The 21,641-nt window shown below is 32.9% G+C and overlaps 2 protein-coding genes across 2 annotated transcripts; one reads left to right on the forward strand and one right to left on the reverse strand.

Annotated features, from left to right (window-relative positions):
• Positions 1 to 890: 890 nt before the first annotated feature.
• Positions 891 to 7,032, forward strand: LOC115964190 (peroxisomal membrane protein 13). The gene is made up of 5 exons (XM_031083544.1): positions 891 to 1,070; positions 4,698 to 4,934; positions 5,032 to 5,345; positions 5,910 to 6,002; positions 6,489 to 7,032. The coding sequence occupies exons 1-5, from the start codon at positions 1,046 to 1,048 to the stop codon at positions 6,708 to 6,710; spliced, it is 891 nt and encodes a 296-aa protein (XP_030939404.1). The 5' UTR covers positions 891 to 1,045; the 3' UTR covers positions 6,711 to 7,032.
• Positions 7,033 to 9,115: 2,083 nt separating this feature from the next.
• Positions 9,116 to 13,234, reverse strand: LOC115966001 (probable acyl-activating enzyme 2). Its single transcript, XM_031085335.1, is given in 3 exon segments — positions 9,116 to 10,310; positions 10,313 to 10,640; positions 13,021 to 13,234. Coding segments are annotated over 3 exon segments (1,644 nt in total). The 5' UTR covers positions 13,225 to 13,234; the 3' UTR covers positions 9,116 to 9,198.
• Between the last annotated feature and the right edge of the window lie 8,407 nt (positions 13,235 to 21,641).

Below are 21,641 nucleotides of genomic sequence, written 5' to 3' on the forward strand. Positions count from 1 at the left end.
CATTCCTGTACAGCGACGTAAGAGACGCAGTAACGTGTCTAAATTCCGGAAAAGTGATGTGTCCATCAAATTTAGTAAGTTATTATTAGATTTAATTTTGAATTTATAATTAAAATTATTTTTCTGTTTATTATTAATAAAAGTAAAAATTTGTTATTAAAAATTTATTATGAAAATGTTGTAAATCTAACAATTTTCAACATATCCTACTAACCACGTGATAGGTTATGAACACATCATTTTTCATCTATCATTTAAAACTCGTCACTAAACATATTATAGCAAAAATCGTGATTTTTATTGTAGTCCTAGCATTAAAAAAAAAAAAAAACCATAAAACATCTTTATTGCATAAATTAAAAAAAGCATGATTATTAATGATAAATAAAAAAATTTGAGAATTATTGATATTACAAATTATTAATAGTAAATAGAAAAGTATGATTTAAAAAATGGACAAAATTAACCGGTTCAATGATAGCGAAACCTTAATTCAATTCGGTAAAAATTGGCCGAAACCAATATTTGGGCCTGATTTTTTTGACTGTTTTAATTTTTAAAATTATATATAAAAAAATAACGCCAATGGTATGTCCAAATTAAAATAATAAAAACTGGTAAACTCAATGAAAAATGTCTTAAATTTTTTTTATTTTAAGAGAATGTTGTAGGTAGGTACTACACCACTATGTAGCATTATCGAGCGCAAATAATTCACAGGCCATCCACGTCAGCAGGAAGTGGGCCCCACAAAATTCCATCAGGCGGTCCAGAAACAACCTCCCTCCCAAATCCTAATCAGAAAAAAACACCAAACCAACAACCGTCATCACCCATTGGAAGACTAAAAAAGTGATACGCTGTAATCGCTTAATATTTGCTCCCACTACTACTACTTCTTACAAAGAAAAAAAAAAAAAAAAAGAGTTCAAAAATAGAGAGAGAACCTAAGAAACAAGACAAAAAACTCTGTCTCTCATTCTTTCTCATCGTTATCTCTCTCTGTACATATATGCAGTCTCGATAACCTCTGCAAAATTCTTCAATGGCCTCCAATCAACAACCCTCCGGTTCGTTCTCTCTCTCCCTTTTATTTGTTAAATTTAGCTTATTTGATTTTGGATTATTATTTGTATGTGTGTGTGTGTGTGTGTGTTTTTTTATTTTTATTTTTATTTTTATAATTTTTGTTTTGGTTTGAATTGGAGATTGATTACTTTTGGTGGATTCGATGGGTTGGCTTTGAGATCGGAATTTCTGGCTTTGATTAGTTTTTCTTTTGGGGTTAATAATTAGAGGTTGGGCTGTGTTTGGTTGCTGAGAAAACGAAGGAAAATTACAGTTTTTTATTCGTTTAGGGACAAACCCATGAATCCTATTTGGGTTCTTAGATAAATTCAGCTATCGATTTTGCTGAAGAAGAAAAAAAGAATCCTAATCTTTTGGTTTTAGCTTAATAATTTTTAGTTATAGTCAGCTTGATTCTTGTCAATATTAGATGAAATTTAATTGTTGTCTTCTGATTGTTTCCGTGGAAAAGTTTACCTAAAATTGAAGTCTCATGAATAATTTTCTTTCATGATAAAATGTTCCATTTGATATTTCGGGGTTTTTAAACAAAATTTTCTTTAAAATTTTTGCTGGCACTTTTTTTCTGTAGGGAATAAATTGCTTAGGAGTTTTGATTGAATTTCTAGCTTGGGTGGTCTTTCAATTTGCGTGTTTTGTGAATATTGGTTCAGGCTTATATTGGAATGGAATCATATGGGTTTTTTTGTAGTTGCATTTTGTTCATCGCAGTAGCTAGGCTAGTCATGAACATTGTATGGGGTTGTGTGGATATCTAAATCTCATAGCTTTTCATCAATTTTCTTTTGGGCAATCACCTACTGTGTATGTTATGAGATAAAGGCTTATAGATTACCCATAGTCATTTAAGTGGTATTTCTGATATATTTAAGTGTGTATTTACTGAGTATCTGCAGAAGAATGCTTTGAAAATATGGTAATCTTTCCATCAGGAAAATGTTCCCCCCTGATTTAGTTTCTATTGCAATACGCTGTCACTTTTTGCTGAGTTCACATACAATATCTACAGACTATTCATGAGTAGTATTGGGTGCTCTTCTAAAATTCATTTCCCAAATCATTGAGTATGTTATAGGCATAATAGGTAATGTATATTGACCCTTACATTAATGAGTACTAGCTCAAGTGACACTTCCGAATTCTCCCCTATAAGGATGGGATGGAAGGTAAGGTTGTAGGTTCAAAGCCCAGTGGGTGTGCGTGTAAGTTGCCAATCAACTCATATGGTCATATGGGTAATGGGTGTGTCAAGATTCAAGAGCAATCCCATTTTGTTTTCGTTCCTTTTTGTTTCTATTTAAATTCTTTGCACCTCCCTCTCATCCCATGGCACCTTTGACTTGCTCACTTTGGCCTGAAATTTCTTGAAAAGGAACTGAAATAACACAAACAGTATATCATCAATGGCATCACAAATCCTAAACAAGGATTCTAACTCTCATTCTCTTCTTTAAATCACTTGGTCACATACTCTTCTGTTAACTATCATGCTTATTGAATTGGAATTTCATAGGTCAGATGGTAATTAAGATGATGCGTGACAAAATTTGAATGGGCTCTAATACCAATTTTGATGTAGGATCTTTAAGAATTTAGCAATAAAATTAGATTTCATTGATGATATCTGGAAGGATTCTTGAATACGGTTTGATGTTTAAGGGTTTATCTAAGTTTAGGTAATAAAAGATTGAATATTGAATATGTTTGATGTCTGTTTTGTATTAAAACAGTGAATAGAACGAGGAATAAAGAAAGGTAAACACTATACAATCAGATCTAGGTTTTCCTAAACACAATCACACTTACGAGAAAAGGTAATCACGCCCTCAAAACTTAAAAATAAACCGTTAGAAATTCAATAAAGCCTTTATATAGGCCGTTGCTAAATCATTTCCTGGAAGGACTAGGACTCCTAAATAATCTATTCTTAGAAAGACTTAGACTACTAATAACAAAGAAATGTACTTAAGAATTTCTAAAGAAAATCGGAAAATGACTCAAAATACAAAATAAAACTTATGAGCTATGGCCTTTGGTAAAACAAGGACAGCCCATTTTATAATATCTGGAATTTACCAAATTTCCCTCATTCTAGTAGAACTTAAATAAAACAGGATCAGCAACTTCCTAAACTAAAGAAATTTAAAACTAAGACTCAATAATAACTGAGTATCATGTGAAGGTGCTAAGAAGACTCCAAATTAAAACTAGACCACAAGTCTCGAATCTTTTGGTATTTGACCTTATTTTCCTCGAACTCTACCATCTGCATCATAGAATTTTTTTAGAAATTGTTAATTATTAAGTTCATAGTAAAATGAGATGTTAAAGCATTTTGCGATTTAACTTCTGCCTACTCAGTGGAGGTGTGTAGGCATTTGGTGTTTGCCCCTCAGGGTGGTCCCACAGGCCCATACCTTGAGGGGGTTCGTCGTCTTATACATATTAAAATGAGATGTTGCTTATCAAAAAAATTAAATGAGATGTTTTTTCATGCTAGATTTTGTTCTTTTGCTGGTTGGATACTTGGATATTGAGTTGAAATCTAGGGATTGTGTTTGCCTCCTGGTGGCCCCACTATCTGTAACAGTGGATGCCAGATGTCCTCCTTTTCTAATTAACTACAGGTTATGGTAATGAGCTTGTATGATGAGACCATGTATGGGTTAATATACTTTGTGTAAATTTTTCATGACATCCTGAAGAATAATAAAAAATTAGATAAAGTATTTTGGAATAGAAACATTATCATCATTATTGTTGTTATCAATGCAGTTGATAATAACTCAATGGAAGTAAACTACACATAGCATCACCTTATGTCTAGCCTTTAGAGGTCAGGTTTATAATAGTAACATGAATTTTGGGTGCAAAATCAAAGTACATGTTGTAGTAGGTTTAGTTGGTTGTATGGGCATTAGGCTTCTTGCAGTTGTGGAATGTAGTATCCTTTGAAAAATGTTCTGTAGTCACTACTAGAGTGCCTATGATGCTTATCTATTGTACACAACACTGCTGGGCTGTCTCAGTCTGTACAAGCTTGATACAGTGCCAAGTGCCTGGCTATAAAATCCTTCTCAATCTCTTGGGTCATCAATTATTTGAAATACGGGGGTTTTGTTTTAGATATGAACTATCAGTTGAATCTTGTGCAAGAATAAAGTGCTCACTTCAGCTAATTACATATTTTCATGGTCATTTTTTTGGGTGTGAAATACACTTTTTTTTTTTTTTAAAGAATTAGTAGTGTCACTTGGTTGACTAGTACTTTGTCTCACAAAGGGTGCTGTATTTTCTAAGTAGTGCATGATCAGAGAAGAGTTTGGGGCATTAAAAACCTTGTATCCATAGAACATTTGGCGTAAGATCAATTTTGATCTGAATCACATAATGTCATATATAATAGAAAGGGCAATTCTCTCTCCCCCCCTCCCCATATAATAAAGCACTGAATTAATGGCATTGTGGGATGTTAATAAGTTTTCACTATAATAAAGTACTTGGAACTAATGTTTTGGTATTGTCACTTAGCTTGGTTAAGATGATGTAATAAGTCAACCTTTTCATAAATACTCTGGGAATTGAATCATGCTGTTACATTTTTGTAGGTAATGGTCCTCCACCAAAGCCTTGGGAGCGAGCAGGTGCCTCATCATCTGGCCCTGCACCTTTTAAACCCCCGTCAGCTGGCAGCACGAGTGATGTAGTTGAGGCTTCAGGAACTGCAAAACCTGGAGAAATTGTTTCTACATCTGCTAACGATGCTGCTATTAATAGGAATACCCTTGGAAGGCCTGTTCCTACAAGGCCTTGGGAACAGGGATATGGGAATAGTACCTATGGAGGTAACTATTGGTCTCTGATTACCTTTCGTTGATCATTTTTACCCCTTCTTTTTATGGCTGGTCAAGGATCTTTTGAAAAAATTCCCTAAATTTGCAGGTTATGGCTCTACTATGAACTACAACTCTGGCTATGGTTCTGGAATGTATGGTTCATCATATGGTGGTGCAGGGGGATTGTATGGTGGAGGGGGGATGTATGGAAACAGCATGTATAGGGGAGGAGGGTATGGTGGTGGTGGTCTTTATGGATCATCTGGGATGTATGGAGGTGGAATGTATAATAGTGGTCTTGGAGGCCCCATGGGTGGCTATGGTATGGGTATGAATGGTCCTTATGGAGGTCAAGATCCAAATGATCCTTATGGTGCTCCTCCATCTCCTCCAGGGTTTTGGATTTCAGCTCTTCGGGTGGTAAGACATGATGCTTTGTCTAATTTTTTGTATAGGTAGGATGACTAACACATGTAACACGGTGCTTATATTTGTTTCCCCTTATGAAATCTGACATGACTTCTCCCCTCGGCCTTGCGAGTTGGTGATTCTTTAGGTGTGTTAGGAACTTAGGATAAATCATAGGTTCAAATTTTAAATTGCAACTCGGGGGAAGGGGTTTTGGGGGAGGGGAAGATAATGAAGCTTCGCCAGTGTCTGTGCTAGCTAAAGGTTTGTTTAAATCTACTCTGGATAAGTACAGAAAAATTATTCTAGTTGGTTACCTGATGTGCCAAATAAATGTAACCTTGGCTGTGTGTGTGCACATTTTTCTATCTTCTATTTTGTGTGATTAACTAATGGATTGCTTCAGAAGGTGTCTCACTCCTTTGTTAATTGATTTCTTAGTCCTTAGTGTGTTCATGATAAATCAATCTTATATGGAACATCTTTTACTGATTGAAATTGTGAGTAATGAGGCCTATTGGGCTCGGATATTTCCATAATGCTGTTACTTATTTTTGTGTGTTTTCTTTGTTGCAGACACAGGGTGTGGTAAACTTTTTTGGTAGGATAGCAATTCTTATAGACCAGAACACACAGGCTTTCCATTTGTTCATGACTGCACTTCTTCAGGTCTGCTCTCCATTACTTTTTTTTTTGTGCACCTGTACATATACTGCAAGATCAGTTGGATAGGTCACCCCCTCCCTAAAAATAAAGCTAGTCACCAGTAGGCCAAAGCAGATGTGATAGCTTTAGTTACTAATCCAGGACATTTGAGTTAATTGGTGATGCTTATTTCCAAATTCTGACATTTTGAACCAAAATTCCAATGCGTATATTAGAATATCTTTTGAAGTCCCCTCCCCAACTTCCTTCATATAATGTATTTAATTATCAGATCACCGATCTGAATTTTATCTTTCTAGATGCAGTATTTTCAAACACAGGAAAATTGAAGGTTTCGAACATAAATTCTCCCTGTTTAATTCTATGTGATTGATTAGAGATGTCTTTTTGTTTCATTATATATTATTTCCTTGTAATTTACTCCACCTATGGTATTCTCTGCACCATTGAAGCATTATCTAGTTTTATGTGACATGGTTATTGTTGCAGCTTTTTGATCGCTCGGGTATGTTATATGGGGAGCTAGCAAGATTTGTGCTGAGGATACTGGGGATCAGAACGAAGCCGAAGAAGGTTCATCCACCAGGCCCCAATGGATATCCACATCCTGGACCTCACAATTATAATGGAAACCAGAACTACATTGACGGACCAAAGGCCGCCCCAAGTGGTTCATGGGACAATGTTTGGGGAAATGATGGTAGCCAGTGATCCAATAGTATGCTTCTGCTTGCATGGAGTGGACTTCGGTAAAAAAAAAAGAAAAAAGAAAAGCTTAAGATCAAGAAGCAAATCGCTCTCTCTCTCTGCCGAACACCAAAATGAGCTGGAAATGATAGACCGTGTGATATTATTTAGTTTGTGTTTGTGATTCATCGTGTAAACAGGCTTTTTAAACTAATGAGCTTTGTCTCAGTTAATGGAGAATGAAATGTTGGCCATAAGAAATGGACCTGTCATATATATAACAATAAAATTACAACATATCTAAGAAATGGGAAATTGACCATTTTGGGCGAATTGCACCAATCAATCAACTCTTTTAAGAATAACATTACTCTAAGATTCCGATATATGAGATTCTATCTCGTTATATAGAGACTTTTTTTTTTTTTTTGGGAGAAGGACGTTATATAGAGACTCAAAATACTTAATTACGAAAGCTGAGTTCCAACCTTCTAATATGTACTAGAAAATGCAAACCGTAAGATAGCTGTAAATCTCCTTTGCAAAATTGGTTAGTGTTGATGGTGATTTTTGCAAGCGTCTGTTTAGTTAGAGCTTTTTGGGCTAAAATTATGTTGGCAATTTGAAAATGTGACCATAGGGCGATTGGTGAAATTTTGCAATTGTGCTTTACAATATTGTAAACGTGAAAAAAAATTGCATTTTTGCCTTGCATCCCCATAACATCAACGGTAAATTGCTACTTATTCAAAAAGCTCAAAAACAAAAAACTAAATCAAACTCCCCCTTACGAGGAGGATGGGTACATTTAATGCATTTTGATTTGACCAAATCTCATAAATTTAGCAGGTTTTTCATGGGATGTTTCCTTTCATTAAGCTTAAAATTTTCTAGAGTTCTTAGAGCACTTTATCACATTGAGTTTTTTAAATCCTGACTTTTTCTTTATAATATAAGAGTTCAAATTATGCCATATCAACATTCCACTAACAAAATCCCTTAAAATAATAATAAAAAATGGTACAAACAAAACAAAAAAACTATTCAAACTCTCTCTCTCCAAAAAAAAAAAAAAACTCAACATTCATTAACAACAAAAGGTTCTTTGTTACATCAAATCAAAGCTTTTTACATTTTGTTCTTTGTTATTAATTATTATATTTCTCTTTTTTATCGTACATTATATATGTTAATTAAAACATATAAGTGTGACATTAATTATTTGATTTATTTGAAATTAATTAATCTTGATACAATTTATGTTTCCTAATACCATTTTTATACTCGTGGTTCAATTTTCTACTTCTACATTATCCTCCTTGGGCCACCACATGAGCCTTATGAGAACAAGACCATTATACTTATTGCTGCGGCACCCCTGATGGTACCCTTACAATAATTGGGACGCATGACAATAGATAAACTAAAACTCTATATGTGTGCATGGATGAGGCTTGAGAGGCTGGAGACTCTGTGCATTTGTAATTGTTGTAAGAACTAAGTAGTCTTGATAGTACTGCTTTCATAATATAGAGTGTTTACCGAAAAACTCTTTAATGTTTTCAATATTTGGCAAATTACATCAAATAGTGTTTTAAAGTTTTGAATTTATTGTAATCTCTAATGAAAAAATATAGCTCTATGAGCCAAAGCTCCTGTCATTATGAAAGTTAATACCTAAAGCGGTGAACCAAATACCTACTATAGGCCAAGCCGCTAGTAAGATACATAAAGAATGAGAATTGTTGAAACTTGCTCCAAATTTTACCTCTACCCTTAAAGCTGTATGAACAGTAAATTGTAGAGTTTTTTCCCCTCTAAAAGTTCCAAATTTCAGTTCTACCCTTAAACTGTTTTCAGTTCCTTAAAACTCTTTAGGGCACGTTTAGTATACTGAATGTGAACTATATTAAGAAGAATAATGCTAGAAATACAAATTTTTTTATAAACTACTGATGTGGTGAGTGATTATTGGTAAATGAAAAAGTGATATTAATAGTAGGCCTAAATGAAAACCAATAAGAGATTTGTCACATCAACATTTTGTAACTATAGCATTACTCTATTAAGAATAATAATCTTGATTACTAGGAATAAATGACATTGTAATTGAATAACTATTACTATTCATAAATTTGGTTATTACAATGGAAAGCTTGTAAAAGATGATGTATAAGGAAAATTTATATTTTTAGAAATATATTAATTTTAAAACCTATTATACGCACTAAGGAATAACTATTACATCAATTTTAAAGAGAAATAGTTATTTTTCAATTTAAAGAAAAGTTATTCATGTGTAATAATTGATCCATGTAAAAAAGATGCAACCAAATGATGAACTTGCTAGTACACATTAATAACTATTCAATTACATGAGTTATTATAGTATACCAATCATACCTTTAGCGACTAAAATAGATATTTTGTTGGATTTATTATAGAACAAAGAAAGAAAATTTATTACATTACGAGAAGATTAAAAAGCTTTGACACTTGCCAAACTTGTTGGTCAAGAAAGGCTGCCCATAGCCTTTGCTTTCTCTCTCAAAATAAACTTTTGTATCTTTCCCGTTGAGGTTTTTGGCAAATCCTCAAAAATGACAGTCTTAAGAGTCATATAATGTGGTAAATGATCTCGACAAAACTTGATTATTGCCTGAGCACCAACACCATCATATCCTTCTTTTAACTTCACAAATGCACAAGGAGTTTGGCCCCAATGATTATCTGGTCGTGCAACCACTGCAGCCTCAAGAATTGCTGGATGACTATACAAAACTGTTTCCACCTCAACTGTGCTTATGTTTTCCCCACCAGAAATTATCACATCCTTCAACCGATCCTTTACTTCGATATAGTTATCAGGATGTTTCACAGCTAAATCCCCACTTCGAAACCATCCACCATTGAAAGCTTCTTTTGTTGCTTCCAAATCTTTTAAGTATCCACTCATTACTGTGTTACCTCTAAACATTATATCCCCTATAGTTTTACCATCAGCTGGTACACTTGCCATTGTGACAGGATCTTTTACCTCAACATCCTCCAATCCAACATGATGTACTCCTTGTCGAGCTTTTAATTTGTATCGTTCATTGAGAGGTAGAGAATCCCACTCAGGTTTCCATATGCAAGAAGTTCCTGGACCATATGTTTCTGTAAGGCCATACAAGTGAGATATCCCAAAACCCAATTCTTCCATTTTGGAAAGAATTTGTGGAGGTGGGGGTGCACCCCCGGTCATTACTTCCACCGTGTGGGGACGTGGCCTTCGATCACTGATCGGCGAGTTCACAATCATGTTCAGGACAGTTGGTGCCCCTCCCATGTGTGTCACATTATGCAGAGCAATGTTGTCAAATATGGCCTTTGGAGTAACTTTTCTGAGGCATACATTGGTGCCACCCTGAGCTGCCAATCCCCAAGTGAGGTTCCACCCATTGCAGTGAAAAATAGGCAGAGTCCAAAGGTAAACCGGCAATGAGCCAATCCCGTGGAGAAGAACACTTGCTAGAGAATTTAGATAGGCACCTCTGTGACAATACACTACTTTTGGTCTGGATGTTGTGCCAGAAGTGTAATTAATACAAATAGGATCCCATTCACTATTTGGTCGTATTTCTCAAATCCATCGTGTCCTTCTGCCAGAAGACTCTCATATTCGTGAGTTTCAGAGGAAATGTGATCAGTGGGTAATGGGCCATCAGATTCAGCTATTAAGACTAGAATTGGTGGCTTTCTTTCTGTCTTTGTTAGAAGCTTGAGTGCTCCATGAGCAATATCAAGTAATTGGTAGTCTACAAATATGATCTTGGCTTCTGAATGTTCTAGTAGGACTGATAACATTGCTGAATCATGGCGTGTATTAAGTGGACAGATGAGAGCTCCTGCCATTGGAACTGCAAAATGCAGCTCATGCATTGCTGGGACATTAGGGGCCAGGGTTGCAACCTGCATAAACAAATCCAGAGTTTCATCCGTGAAATGGACTAGAGTAAATCACTGGGAAGGTGCACCTTGGGAGTTTCAAATGCAAATTCCTTTATATTCTTGCTATAAAAATAGGCAATCTCAGTGGCAAGCTACATTATGTAATTGGATCAACTTGGCAATAAGCAACTTTCAATAAATTTCAAAATAGAAAAATCAAATCAAGAAACTAAATAGATTGTATTATAAAATGCTTTTTAGTCTAGACCACTTTTGTTTTTTCAATGACTTTAAATCTTCAATAATAATAATAATAATAATAATAAACCTATGCCATTGCAATAAAATTTACAGCAAAGTAAATAGGTTGTCCAAGGGATCCTACAAACGGACCCATTTGAGTGACCCGACTGACCTAGTCCGGGTAACTTCGTAATCATTCTTTTTTTGGTAAATAGACCAAGTAATGCTAATAGACCAAATCAATATAATTGCTTGGCAAATAAAAAATAAAATTCATTCCATACCAAAACAGATATGACATTGGAAAATCCTACATCTCAAAAAAAAAAAAAAATGATAGATAGATAAATAGTATAAAGTATAAACCAAATATTTCGACATAAATTCAAGAAAGAATAATAATAATTTATAAGCATAAAATGTAACGTGTTAGGTAAACATACAACAACAACCAAACATTGGTCCCAAAATTTGTACACGCTCCTTATTTCACACCCCATACACATTACCCATGTGTAGAGCCATGTACAGTGGCGGCTCCATGATATATTTCTAAGGGAGTGCACTAGAGGAGTTAGGAATTTGTCATGGAGGGCAAGTAAAAAATAAAAGAATTATTTTTCTTTTGAATATACTACTTCCATATTATATACAATAATCTAAAATAGTATTCTAAATAGAGTATAGTATAAAATACAACTATATTGTACAATAGTCTAAAAAAATTATTAAAAGTTTAAAGATAGGTAAGACAACGACCATTGAATGCATAAACAAATAGAATTAATCATACATTTTTTTCAAATTAATAATAACTTATTATATTTATATGTAATATCAATTAAATAAAAATATATGATAAAGAAGAATACTAGAACACTTAGGAGTTTGATTCAAAGTAAACGTGAAATTAAGAAAAAGAGCAGAAACTAATATAAGTTTTTTTTTTCAAAGAGTATGTGGTCTTTTAATCATACATTTGGTCACTTTCTTGGAATTGAAACAAGCACCAAAAGAATTCTTGGACTTGGTCTGAAGAGCACTTATCAAACTAGCTACTTAATCGGATAGAGAGAAAAACTAAGAAAACATAGAACGAGAGAGAGACAGAGAGAATGAGGGAAGAGTCATAGATGTAAACACACATGTGTTGGTTGTATTGGTGGTATAATATTTTTGCTAATGAAAAAGAAAAGGGCAGTGAAAAACTAGCTTCATTTCGCTATCAATGCCAAAGTCCTGGAGAGATTTATTTATTTAACAAATGAGAAAAAAATTTGAAACCTTGTTTTCTTTCTTATAAAATTAAATAATTTAAGAGCAGTGTTATTAACACAATACTTTCACAAAAATTTCACAACAAAATCTAGGTGGCAAGTTGTTAAAAGTAGGTAAAAAAATTATGCTAGTTATGGGCCTAGATAAAAAAACCAATTACAACTTACCACTTAATTTTTATTGTGAAATTAATGTGAAAATATTATGAAAGTGGCACTAAAATGATCATATTCAAGTTTATATTAGGTGCATTTAAAAAAAAAAGGGCTAGGATTAGGGTGTTCAAATATTTGTTTTTAAGGGGGTCAAAAAAAAAAAATATATATATATATATATATATTTTTTTTTGGGCTAGGTTGGAAGGTTCAATTGAACCCCCTGTTTTGTATGTAACCCGCCTATGGCCACGTACCTTTTGAAATTGTATTTTAGTTAAAACTGTGAAATCATGTTTAGATAAAATTTTATTAGTTTTTTTTGGACATGTGGCCATGTGTGTATAATTAGTGTGTAATTACCATTACTCAAATTTTAGTAGTCTCTTTTTGGCTCAGGAGTCAGGAGGCTAGTTGGTCAAAAATGTTTTCCATTTTGACAAAATGATATGTCCACAATATTTTTTCAATAAATCTTAAGTGGTAGGTTGTTATTAATTGTTATTGTTGGAGCAAAAAAATAATCTTAATGTTAGATTTAAATTTGAACCAATAATAATTAACTATCTATAATTTATTGTGAAAATATTATAAAAATATTGTGGACGTAACACCTTTCTTCCATTTTATATCCAAAGTCACATAAACACGGACTCCTAAAAACAATGGTCAAAAGCCGAAATCAAATCAATGAAGCATGAACAAAATCAAAAGAATCAACTCACCACATCCCCATGAGAAATTCCCAACTGGTTCAGAGCAGAAGCTATTTTCAGACATCGTTCATGCATGTCCCCCCAAGTGTACTTCACAGAACCGTTCACAACCGAGGTTGTGTCTCTGTAGGCCTTTGCTGCTCGTTCCAAGAAGCTTATGGGAGTCAAAGGAACGTAATTTGTTGAGCAACGAACCAGGCCTTCCAATTCCATTGATATCTCTCCGACTTTAGCTCAGAGTACGTGCTCAGAAAAGTGAGAGAATTTGCGACAACTTTGAGTGAATATTGAGAAGTAAAGGCCATTCAAGTTATAAATAAATGAGTTGGTGAAGTGGTTCATAGTCGGCGGATAAACATTTAATGACAGTTAGATATATTTGCACTTGGGTATTTCTCAAATAAAAAAAAGTTAACGGATATTTTAAAGATATTAGTTAAGAAAATATTTTTAAAAATTTTATATGGGAAAAAAATTAACTATTTTTTTTGACAATTTTTTTTTAATATTTTTTTATAAAATTAGTATAAATTTTTTTCTAATATGATCTATTAAAAAAAAAAAAAATGCTCTAAGGGCCCCATTAACAGGACCATTTTTCAAACCAAAGTCATTGTCAATTATATCTATTAACACATCTTTACGTAAAATTTTTGTTATTTGGCATTAATCACATTTATTGGTACATCAACTTATAAATTTTTTGTAATAAAATTTATAATGGTTTTTAATATTTTTTTAAAATTTAAATGTTTTTTTGATAAACAATTGTGACAATGAGTTATGGGTATTTAAGAACTATAGTTTTTCTATGGACACATACTTTGTCACATAATTTGCCACAATTTGTTTTGACGTTAACTTATGATTAGATTACATACCAAGGGAGTCAATATCGTACCGGAGGTTGTACCGGTTTGGTTAGCGGTACGATATATTTCGGATACCGGTGTACCGTTTCAAAAAATATATATATATATATATATATATATATATATGTATGTATGTGTGTGTATATATATTATAATAAATATAAAAGTTTACCATAAAACATTTTCTCAATTCAGAACTAATTATTTATGGTTTTAGACTTTAGTATCAATTAAAAGGAAAAAAACACAATATAAAAAATAGAAAGCTTAAAAGTTACCATTGCATACTAAGAAAACAAATAATACTAATAAGTTAATACAAATAAGTTACCATTCTGCCCTAACAAAAATTCAAAAATTACAAAACTTAAAAAAAAAAAAAAAAAAATCTTTTTTCTGTACTGGCCGGTATTGCCCGAAATTGGCCGGTATTTTTTCCTGTATGAAATAGGGGGGTTATATGTACCGGTTTGCTTGCCGGTACGGTATATACCAGTCGTACCGGCCGGTACGGTACGAAATCGACTTCCTTGTTACATACAAATTGTGCTTGATGAAAAATAATCTAATTACAAGCAAGTTATAGCAAAGTGTGTCGCTAGATTTTTTTTTTTTTTTTTTTGGTAAGAATTAAGGTAGTTAACAGGAACAAAATTTGTTAGGAAAAGTTTGGTGGCACAATTTTTGTCACCTATTTTTTCACACCCATAGCAACGGCAGAGCTAGGATTTTTTGGTTTGGAGGGGCCAAATTGTGGATATATTAGTCAAAGAGTCTAGACAAATTATCACAAGCATGCATAAACACGCATACATATATATAAACCTTTTTTTTTTTTTTTTTAATACAAGATAGAATTTCTACTCTAGCCTAATTTAAGTGTATATGTGTGTGAAACTCCCTTCTAGAGACTTGAACCCTGGCCCTTGCCCCCCCACACCCTACAAGCATTTATACCTGTGGAGTAACCACTGCACCAAGGGTGTGCGGTGGTATATATAAACCTTAATAGTTTGATACTAGAGTAAGTCATAATTTATAAATATATTGTATTTAAAACTATCAACTATAAAATATGTATATTCGCTAGATAATTTTTAGGGATACCTATTATCTTTTAAACTCCTATGAGTATACAAAAGTTGTCTAGTTTGATATCAAACATGTAAAAAAAAAATTTTGAGGTGAAAAAAAAAAAACTACGCTATCTCTTTAAGTACTATACCAATTGACAAATGGACAAAATTTAGCTACAAAATTTATTGTAGCATAAGGTTACAACATTTCTTAATAATATTAACATTACTCCATATTTCGAAAATCTAATTATTGGATTGCATGTTCTTTACACTCTTAATATACATGTAAAATTTTGTGCTAATCTGATATTATTTGCTATATAATTTATAAGATGATATTTTATGCATAATTTTAAATTACAAAAACTTGCAATTTAAACAATTTATTGATAATATAGCTATTAATCTTTAAATTTTTAGAAATTTTGGAAGAATAGAGGATATAAAAAGAAAATATAGTCCAATAGTAAATTTGTCAAAATTTACCTCTAATAAAAAGATATTAAGTAAGGTTGTAGACTTGAATTATAACCAATTTTGTAACTAAATTTTGTCCTTTACAAAATCTATTGTTTTTTTAAGAGAATCATGGGACTAACTTAAATATTTAGGAGGCGGGAGCTTAAATATTTAGGTGGGCTAACTTCTTCTTTTCTTTTCTTTTTTTTTTTTTTTTTTGGTAGCTAATTATTTAAAAATTTTAATAATTATACATAAAAATAAAAGAGATTTTATAAATAGATAAAGATGGAAGCCTAGCTGATAGCTCCCCATGGTACAAAAGGTTGCAACTCCGCTTCCGGCCATTAGATTCAGCTACTTACCAAGACTAGGTATTCTGGCTATTCATTTTGCCTTTGCTAGAGGCTAGAAGCTTGAGAGTTGAGTGCTCTATAAGCAATATAAAATAAATGCATAGTAGTCTACAAATATGATCTTGGCTTTAATTTGGATGTACTAGTAGGGCAGATAACAATCATGGCATTTATTAGAGCATTTGGAGGCCAAAAAAAAGTCCTATTTTACACCCTAAAAACCTACTTTAACTATATTATTATCTCATTTTACAACTTTTCTAACATTCCAGTTTTTATTTTTACAAAGAGTTCATTAAAATAATATAAAATATATCAACAAATAATATTAAAAATTATTATCTCCTCCGTCCCTTCATCTGTGTCTCTATCCTTAACAACCAAGCTCACACACCAGCACCATCGAACCAACCACCCGAAACACCAACCACCACCACCACCTCTAAAATTCCATTAAAACACCAAATCAAACCCCAAAACCCACCATTGCAACACCAAATTGAAATTCAAAAACCAAACCCAGCCAAATTTGAACCTATAGAACAAATCACAGCCAAATACCCATCACTTGCAACCAACAACAGCAACAACAACCCACAACAGAAACCCCACATCCACCAATAGCAACAACAACCCACCAACACCAACACCAACCCATAACACACATTGGAACTACAAAAAATTGCAGCTCATGCATTGGTGGGATGTTAGGGCCCAGGTATTTGCAACCTGCATAAACAAATCTAGAGTTTCAATCATGAAGTGAAATTTGAGTAACCCATGGGGAATGTGCACCTCGGAGATTCAAATGCAAATTTTCATTATTTCTCACTAAGAAACACGGATACTTCAAAACTTTGTGTCCGTGTTGGATACACGTTGGAGACACTTCTTTTTTGATGAACAAGAAATTTTATTCACAAGACAAACAGAACTACAAAGAGGAAATAAGAGCCTCTTCCTTAATGATAAGCTCAAAACAGGAAGGGCCGAAACCTATATTGAAAGAACCAACAAAAAAAAAAAATTCATTATTTTTATATATGTTTTATAAATTTTTTTTTTATAGTTATTTATTTTGAAAAATTATAAATAAACATGAAATATGCCTATAAATAAATAAAATTATCTAATATATATGTATATATATATATATATTAATAAATTAATTGTAGTATCTCCATGGTTTCATGTCCTATTTTATTGAGAATTGCCATGTCATCTATGGCCATGTGACCATGCTTCGTATATTTCTTGCTATAAAAACCCTCACTTATTTCTAGTAAACCTTATTCCAATTTTTTTTTTTTTTTTACTCTCATACCCAACCAATGAGATTATTTATTGGTATCGAAACTAGCTCTATTTGGGACACCATGAGCTTATCGTGTTTCTAGACCTAGCTAATGAGGGATATACATTAGCACGGAACTAGTTTCATCTGATTTTAATGCCCAGTCACAGAGATATAGCGTGACCATAGTTATAAAAGATTGTTAAGAATATGAATTATGTTCGAGTATTTGTACTGTTTTAAGTACTAAAAATTGCTTATGTGTTTTTGGAATCTATTGTAAATTATAGCTTTTGATATATAGAAAATTGATTATTTTCTAATCAATATATGATATATTTTTAAGATTAAAATATTCGATCTATGTATAACTTATTATTTTATAGATCTATTTGTTTGATTGAACTTATTAAAACTTTAGTTACTTATTGATAAAATAAGAAATTTGGAGAAAAAAATTACGAACACTCAATTTTTTATTATTATTTTATTTTGCATTGTGCCCATCATACAAAGAGCATGTTCCATTTTTAATTCAACCCTAACCTAAAAAATGGAGTTTCGCTCTTAGATTTACTAAGCAATACTAATAAAATTAAAAAGAAAAAGAAGAAGGATCATGGGACATTCTGGCCAATGTGAACGCTCTTGTGGACTTTGTGAGCATCCATGCGCTTGCAGTAGAAGTGGTCAAGGTGATAATCGAATTGCTGTATATCTATACCCCAATTAATAAAACATAAGAAAGAAATCTGGGTCCTGACTCCTGGGAGCTCAGAAGCATGAAAATAAATCAAAAATTAAAATAAGATTAGAAAGAATTAAGGAGAGAACATATACAAATCTAAAAACCCAAATCATAATTTACATCCTAAAAGTTTGAGGTAATTTTAATTAATTTCCCTTTTTATAAACTCCAAATGCTACAAAACATTTGGATTTTATCCATTCCGTCCATGCACCATGCCTAGTTCTCCGTTAAATGATCTCAACTATAAACAATGTAGTTTTGATGCAGTTAAAACGATATTGTTTTGTCCACATCAATTATAAAATTAAAAATAAAAACTATTTATTAATTTATTTTATTTTCATTTTTCCAATTCCTTTTCCGGATATCTTTGGAAACACACACAATCTCATATAAAAAAAAAAAAAAATGGTTAACTCCTTGAATCTCATCTCTCACTATTAAAATCCTAATTAACAAACAAGAATCCACAAAAGCTGCATGGAAAGACATGCCTGATAAAGATCAAAGAGTACTTGCTGTAATTATCAATCTATTTATTCACCATGACTTGATCCGTAGGAGCAAGCAGGTCGCAGCAAATCAAGAAATTAGGATAAAATTCTTCCATTACAATAGCACTTGTAAATAAATAAATAAATAAAAAAAAGAAAAAAACACTCAGCTAATATAGAGTATCCAACAAACCTCAAAACCCCACTGCACCCACATCCAAGATAATCAGAATCAGTTTCACCCAACGAGTTATTGTGGTGTTTTTGAATCTGGAAAAAAAAAATATATATATATATATATATATTTATATATATATATATATATAATGTAATTTAAAAATGATTTTAACAGATCTTAAAATTAAAATTTTTATTGATTTTTAATATAATGTGAAATTTAATGACTTGTATATTTTTGGACGAAATGGGTAATTACCAATAAAAAACAAACTATATAGTTAGTAGGGCCCGTTTATAAACTATATCAATTTTTAACAACTCGAGCCTCAAAGGCTCGATTTTGGGCCTCTAAATCGAGCCTTTGAGGCTCGGTTTCTGCAACCTGATATGGCCAAATTCCACGTGGACACGCCACGTGGAATTTGGCCAAGTAGATCTCGAGCTTTAGAGACTTGGTTTACTTAAAGTGAAACCGAGCCTTAGAAACTCGATTTCAGCTGTGGTCTTTAATGTTCCACGTGGAAGACAAGGAAACCGAGTGTCTGATACTCGATTTCAAATAAGGTATTTTCAAAAATAACGCCTCACTCATCTCACACAAATCACTCTCCACTCTCACTCACCCTCACCCTCTCTCTCACACAGAGCAGACGCGCACTCTCACGCTCTCACTCACTGTCTCACCCTCTCACACACTGATCCAAGTCACTCACTTTCTCCACTCACGCTTTCACTCACCTGCTTCTCCATCTCATTCTTCTCTCAGTCAGTCTCACTCTCAGTCTCAGTCAGCCTTCGCCAAAAGCTTTGATCAAGCCACAACAAGCTTTGATCAAGCCACAGCAAGCTTTGAGTCTACGCGGTCTCTCAAAACTAAAGAAAAAGGTGAGTTGCTTTGTACCCACCGTTCACTGTTTGGTTGCCGAGAAACATGCATGAAAAATTAAAGAAAGTTTGGTTTCACGAAGTTGTTTTCTATTTTGATTTCTGTATTGAATTTGTAATAAAACTGTTAAACCTGCTAAAAAAGAGCGAAACTTTATTGTGTTTTGAGATTGAATTGGTTTGTGGGTTTGATTTTTTTTTTTGTTTTGTTTTGTTTTTTTTTGTGCTTTGTTCTGTTCATGGGTTGAACTATTGATATGAAGGAAATTTCATACTCAAATCTTGAACTATGCATTGTTTTGCAGTGATGATGTTAGGGTTTGTTAACTGGGTCTTTGTTAAATTAAATTATTGATGTTAGGGTTTGTTAAAGTTGATGATTTAGTGTTTAATTCGATCCATGTTACTGAAAGTTTGATGACTTTCTTCTTGCTAAATTTGATAATGTCTTAAACCCCTTTTTATTTTTCTAATTTTGTGAATTCTGCATCTGTGCTCCTTTAAATTTTATTTACATTTAAATATTTCAATTGGGTTGTCATTTTAACTTTTTTTCGCATTTAGTAATTTTAAATTTTCCATATGTTCAATGACATCCAAGAACAAAATCCACATAAAAGAGTCTAATCATGCTATAACTACAAACAATATATAATCAGTAACATAAAAATCATGAACAGCACATATGAGTTCAAATATAATTCAGTAGCCTAGTAACTTCCCAAACTCAAGTTATTTATCAACCAAAAAAAAAAAAAATCAACAAATCAAGTTGTCAAGTTGACCATATGCCTGCAAATATTCTGTTAAGTGCACCACCCTTCCTGTTGTGGCTCCCTATGCAGCAAGTCTATAACAAAAAATCAAATTTTAAAATTAAAATCAAAATTAAAAAAAAAAAAAGAGAGAGAGAGAGAGGAATAAAGAACAATCACAAAGCTATTTGATTTGAATAGCATGTTGATAGAATGGGCCAAACCATCCATTTTAAACCAATACAATCAGCTTCTTTGCACAAAATTCCAAACGACCATCTCAAAACTATCGTTAGCAACTATACCAACTAATTTATGTTCAAAATTTGTAGTAGTTTTAGAATTTTCCTTGGTTAATTCCCAATTTCCCAATTGACACTTGTTGGTTCGATGAGTTATTTTGGTGAATAGTGCTAGAAGATTATGTGAAAAAGAAGGTGGTGAAGTTGTGATAAATCAGAAGTTCAGTTTTTAGCATTTGTTGGTTGGGTTTCACTTGATAGTGTTACATTTTCCCATTTGGGTCAGTATTTTCAATTTCTAGTGTACCTACGGGCCCACAATTTTTCTGCCTGGTTTTGAATTATTTGTTTTGATTTGAGAGTCAGTGTGGAATTGAATGCTAGTATACATCACATTTTTTTATTTCCTTATGATATACTTTCTATTGCTTCAATTCGTATCATAGAAGTATACACAATAGGCCCAAGTAATTGATGTCTTTCTACTTGGGAGAAAGAAGTTCAATTATTCGACTGATGGTACTAGGAATCCTAAGTATGCTTATAGGAGAGTTAAAGATGTGCAGATTAGGAGTGGTTTGTGGAATAGTATGGAGTCTAAGAAAAGGAGCAGTCTAGTATTTTTACCCACTGCACAACTTGGGTTGGAACAGGTTTGGGAAGTAAGGAACTTCAACTTCCCTTTCTAGGTGAAGTCATCAATCAACTAAGACATACCTCCTTACACCAATTTAATTATTCCATCATCTAGTGAGAAATCCACTTTTTCCATCATTACATCTGGTGGTATATTTTCTAGAGGTGGTCATGGAGATCAGGAACAAGGGGGATAAGGACATTATTGAGGATGAAGTCTTTGTGAATCATACTGTAGGCTTTTGTTGGAATCAGCATGGTAAACCCCCTGCTCATCAAGTTAGTCTTCAAGAGGAGGAGAATACTTCAGTCACTTACACCAACATCAACTACTAGAGTAGTATCTATTTCTAAGGAAGAGCACCGCCACCTAGTGTCTTTCAAAGGAATATTATAGTCTCTTAGTGTCTGCACAACTACCTAATTCTGCAGCATCAACTTCCATTTCTACTCTATTTAGATAGTTATTCCCATTACTTCTCTCGCCACCTACAAATCTAAAGAGTCATAGATCACATGACTGCTACCTCTGGTTTGCTTTTTGACCTCAAGTATTTTAATAATCTTCCTTGTGTTACATTGGCAAATGGATCCACTACTACTATTTCTTAAGCATTGCTCATCTTA

The sequence above is a fragment of the Quercus lobata genome, chromosome 10 (assembly GCF_001633185.2).
Source record: "Quercus lobata isolate SW786 chromosome 10, ValleyOak3.0 Primary Assembly, whole genome shotgun sequence".
Lineage (NCBI taxonomy): Eukaryota > Viridiplantae > Streptophyta > Magnoliopsida > Fagales > Fagaceae > Quercus > Quercus lobata.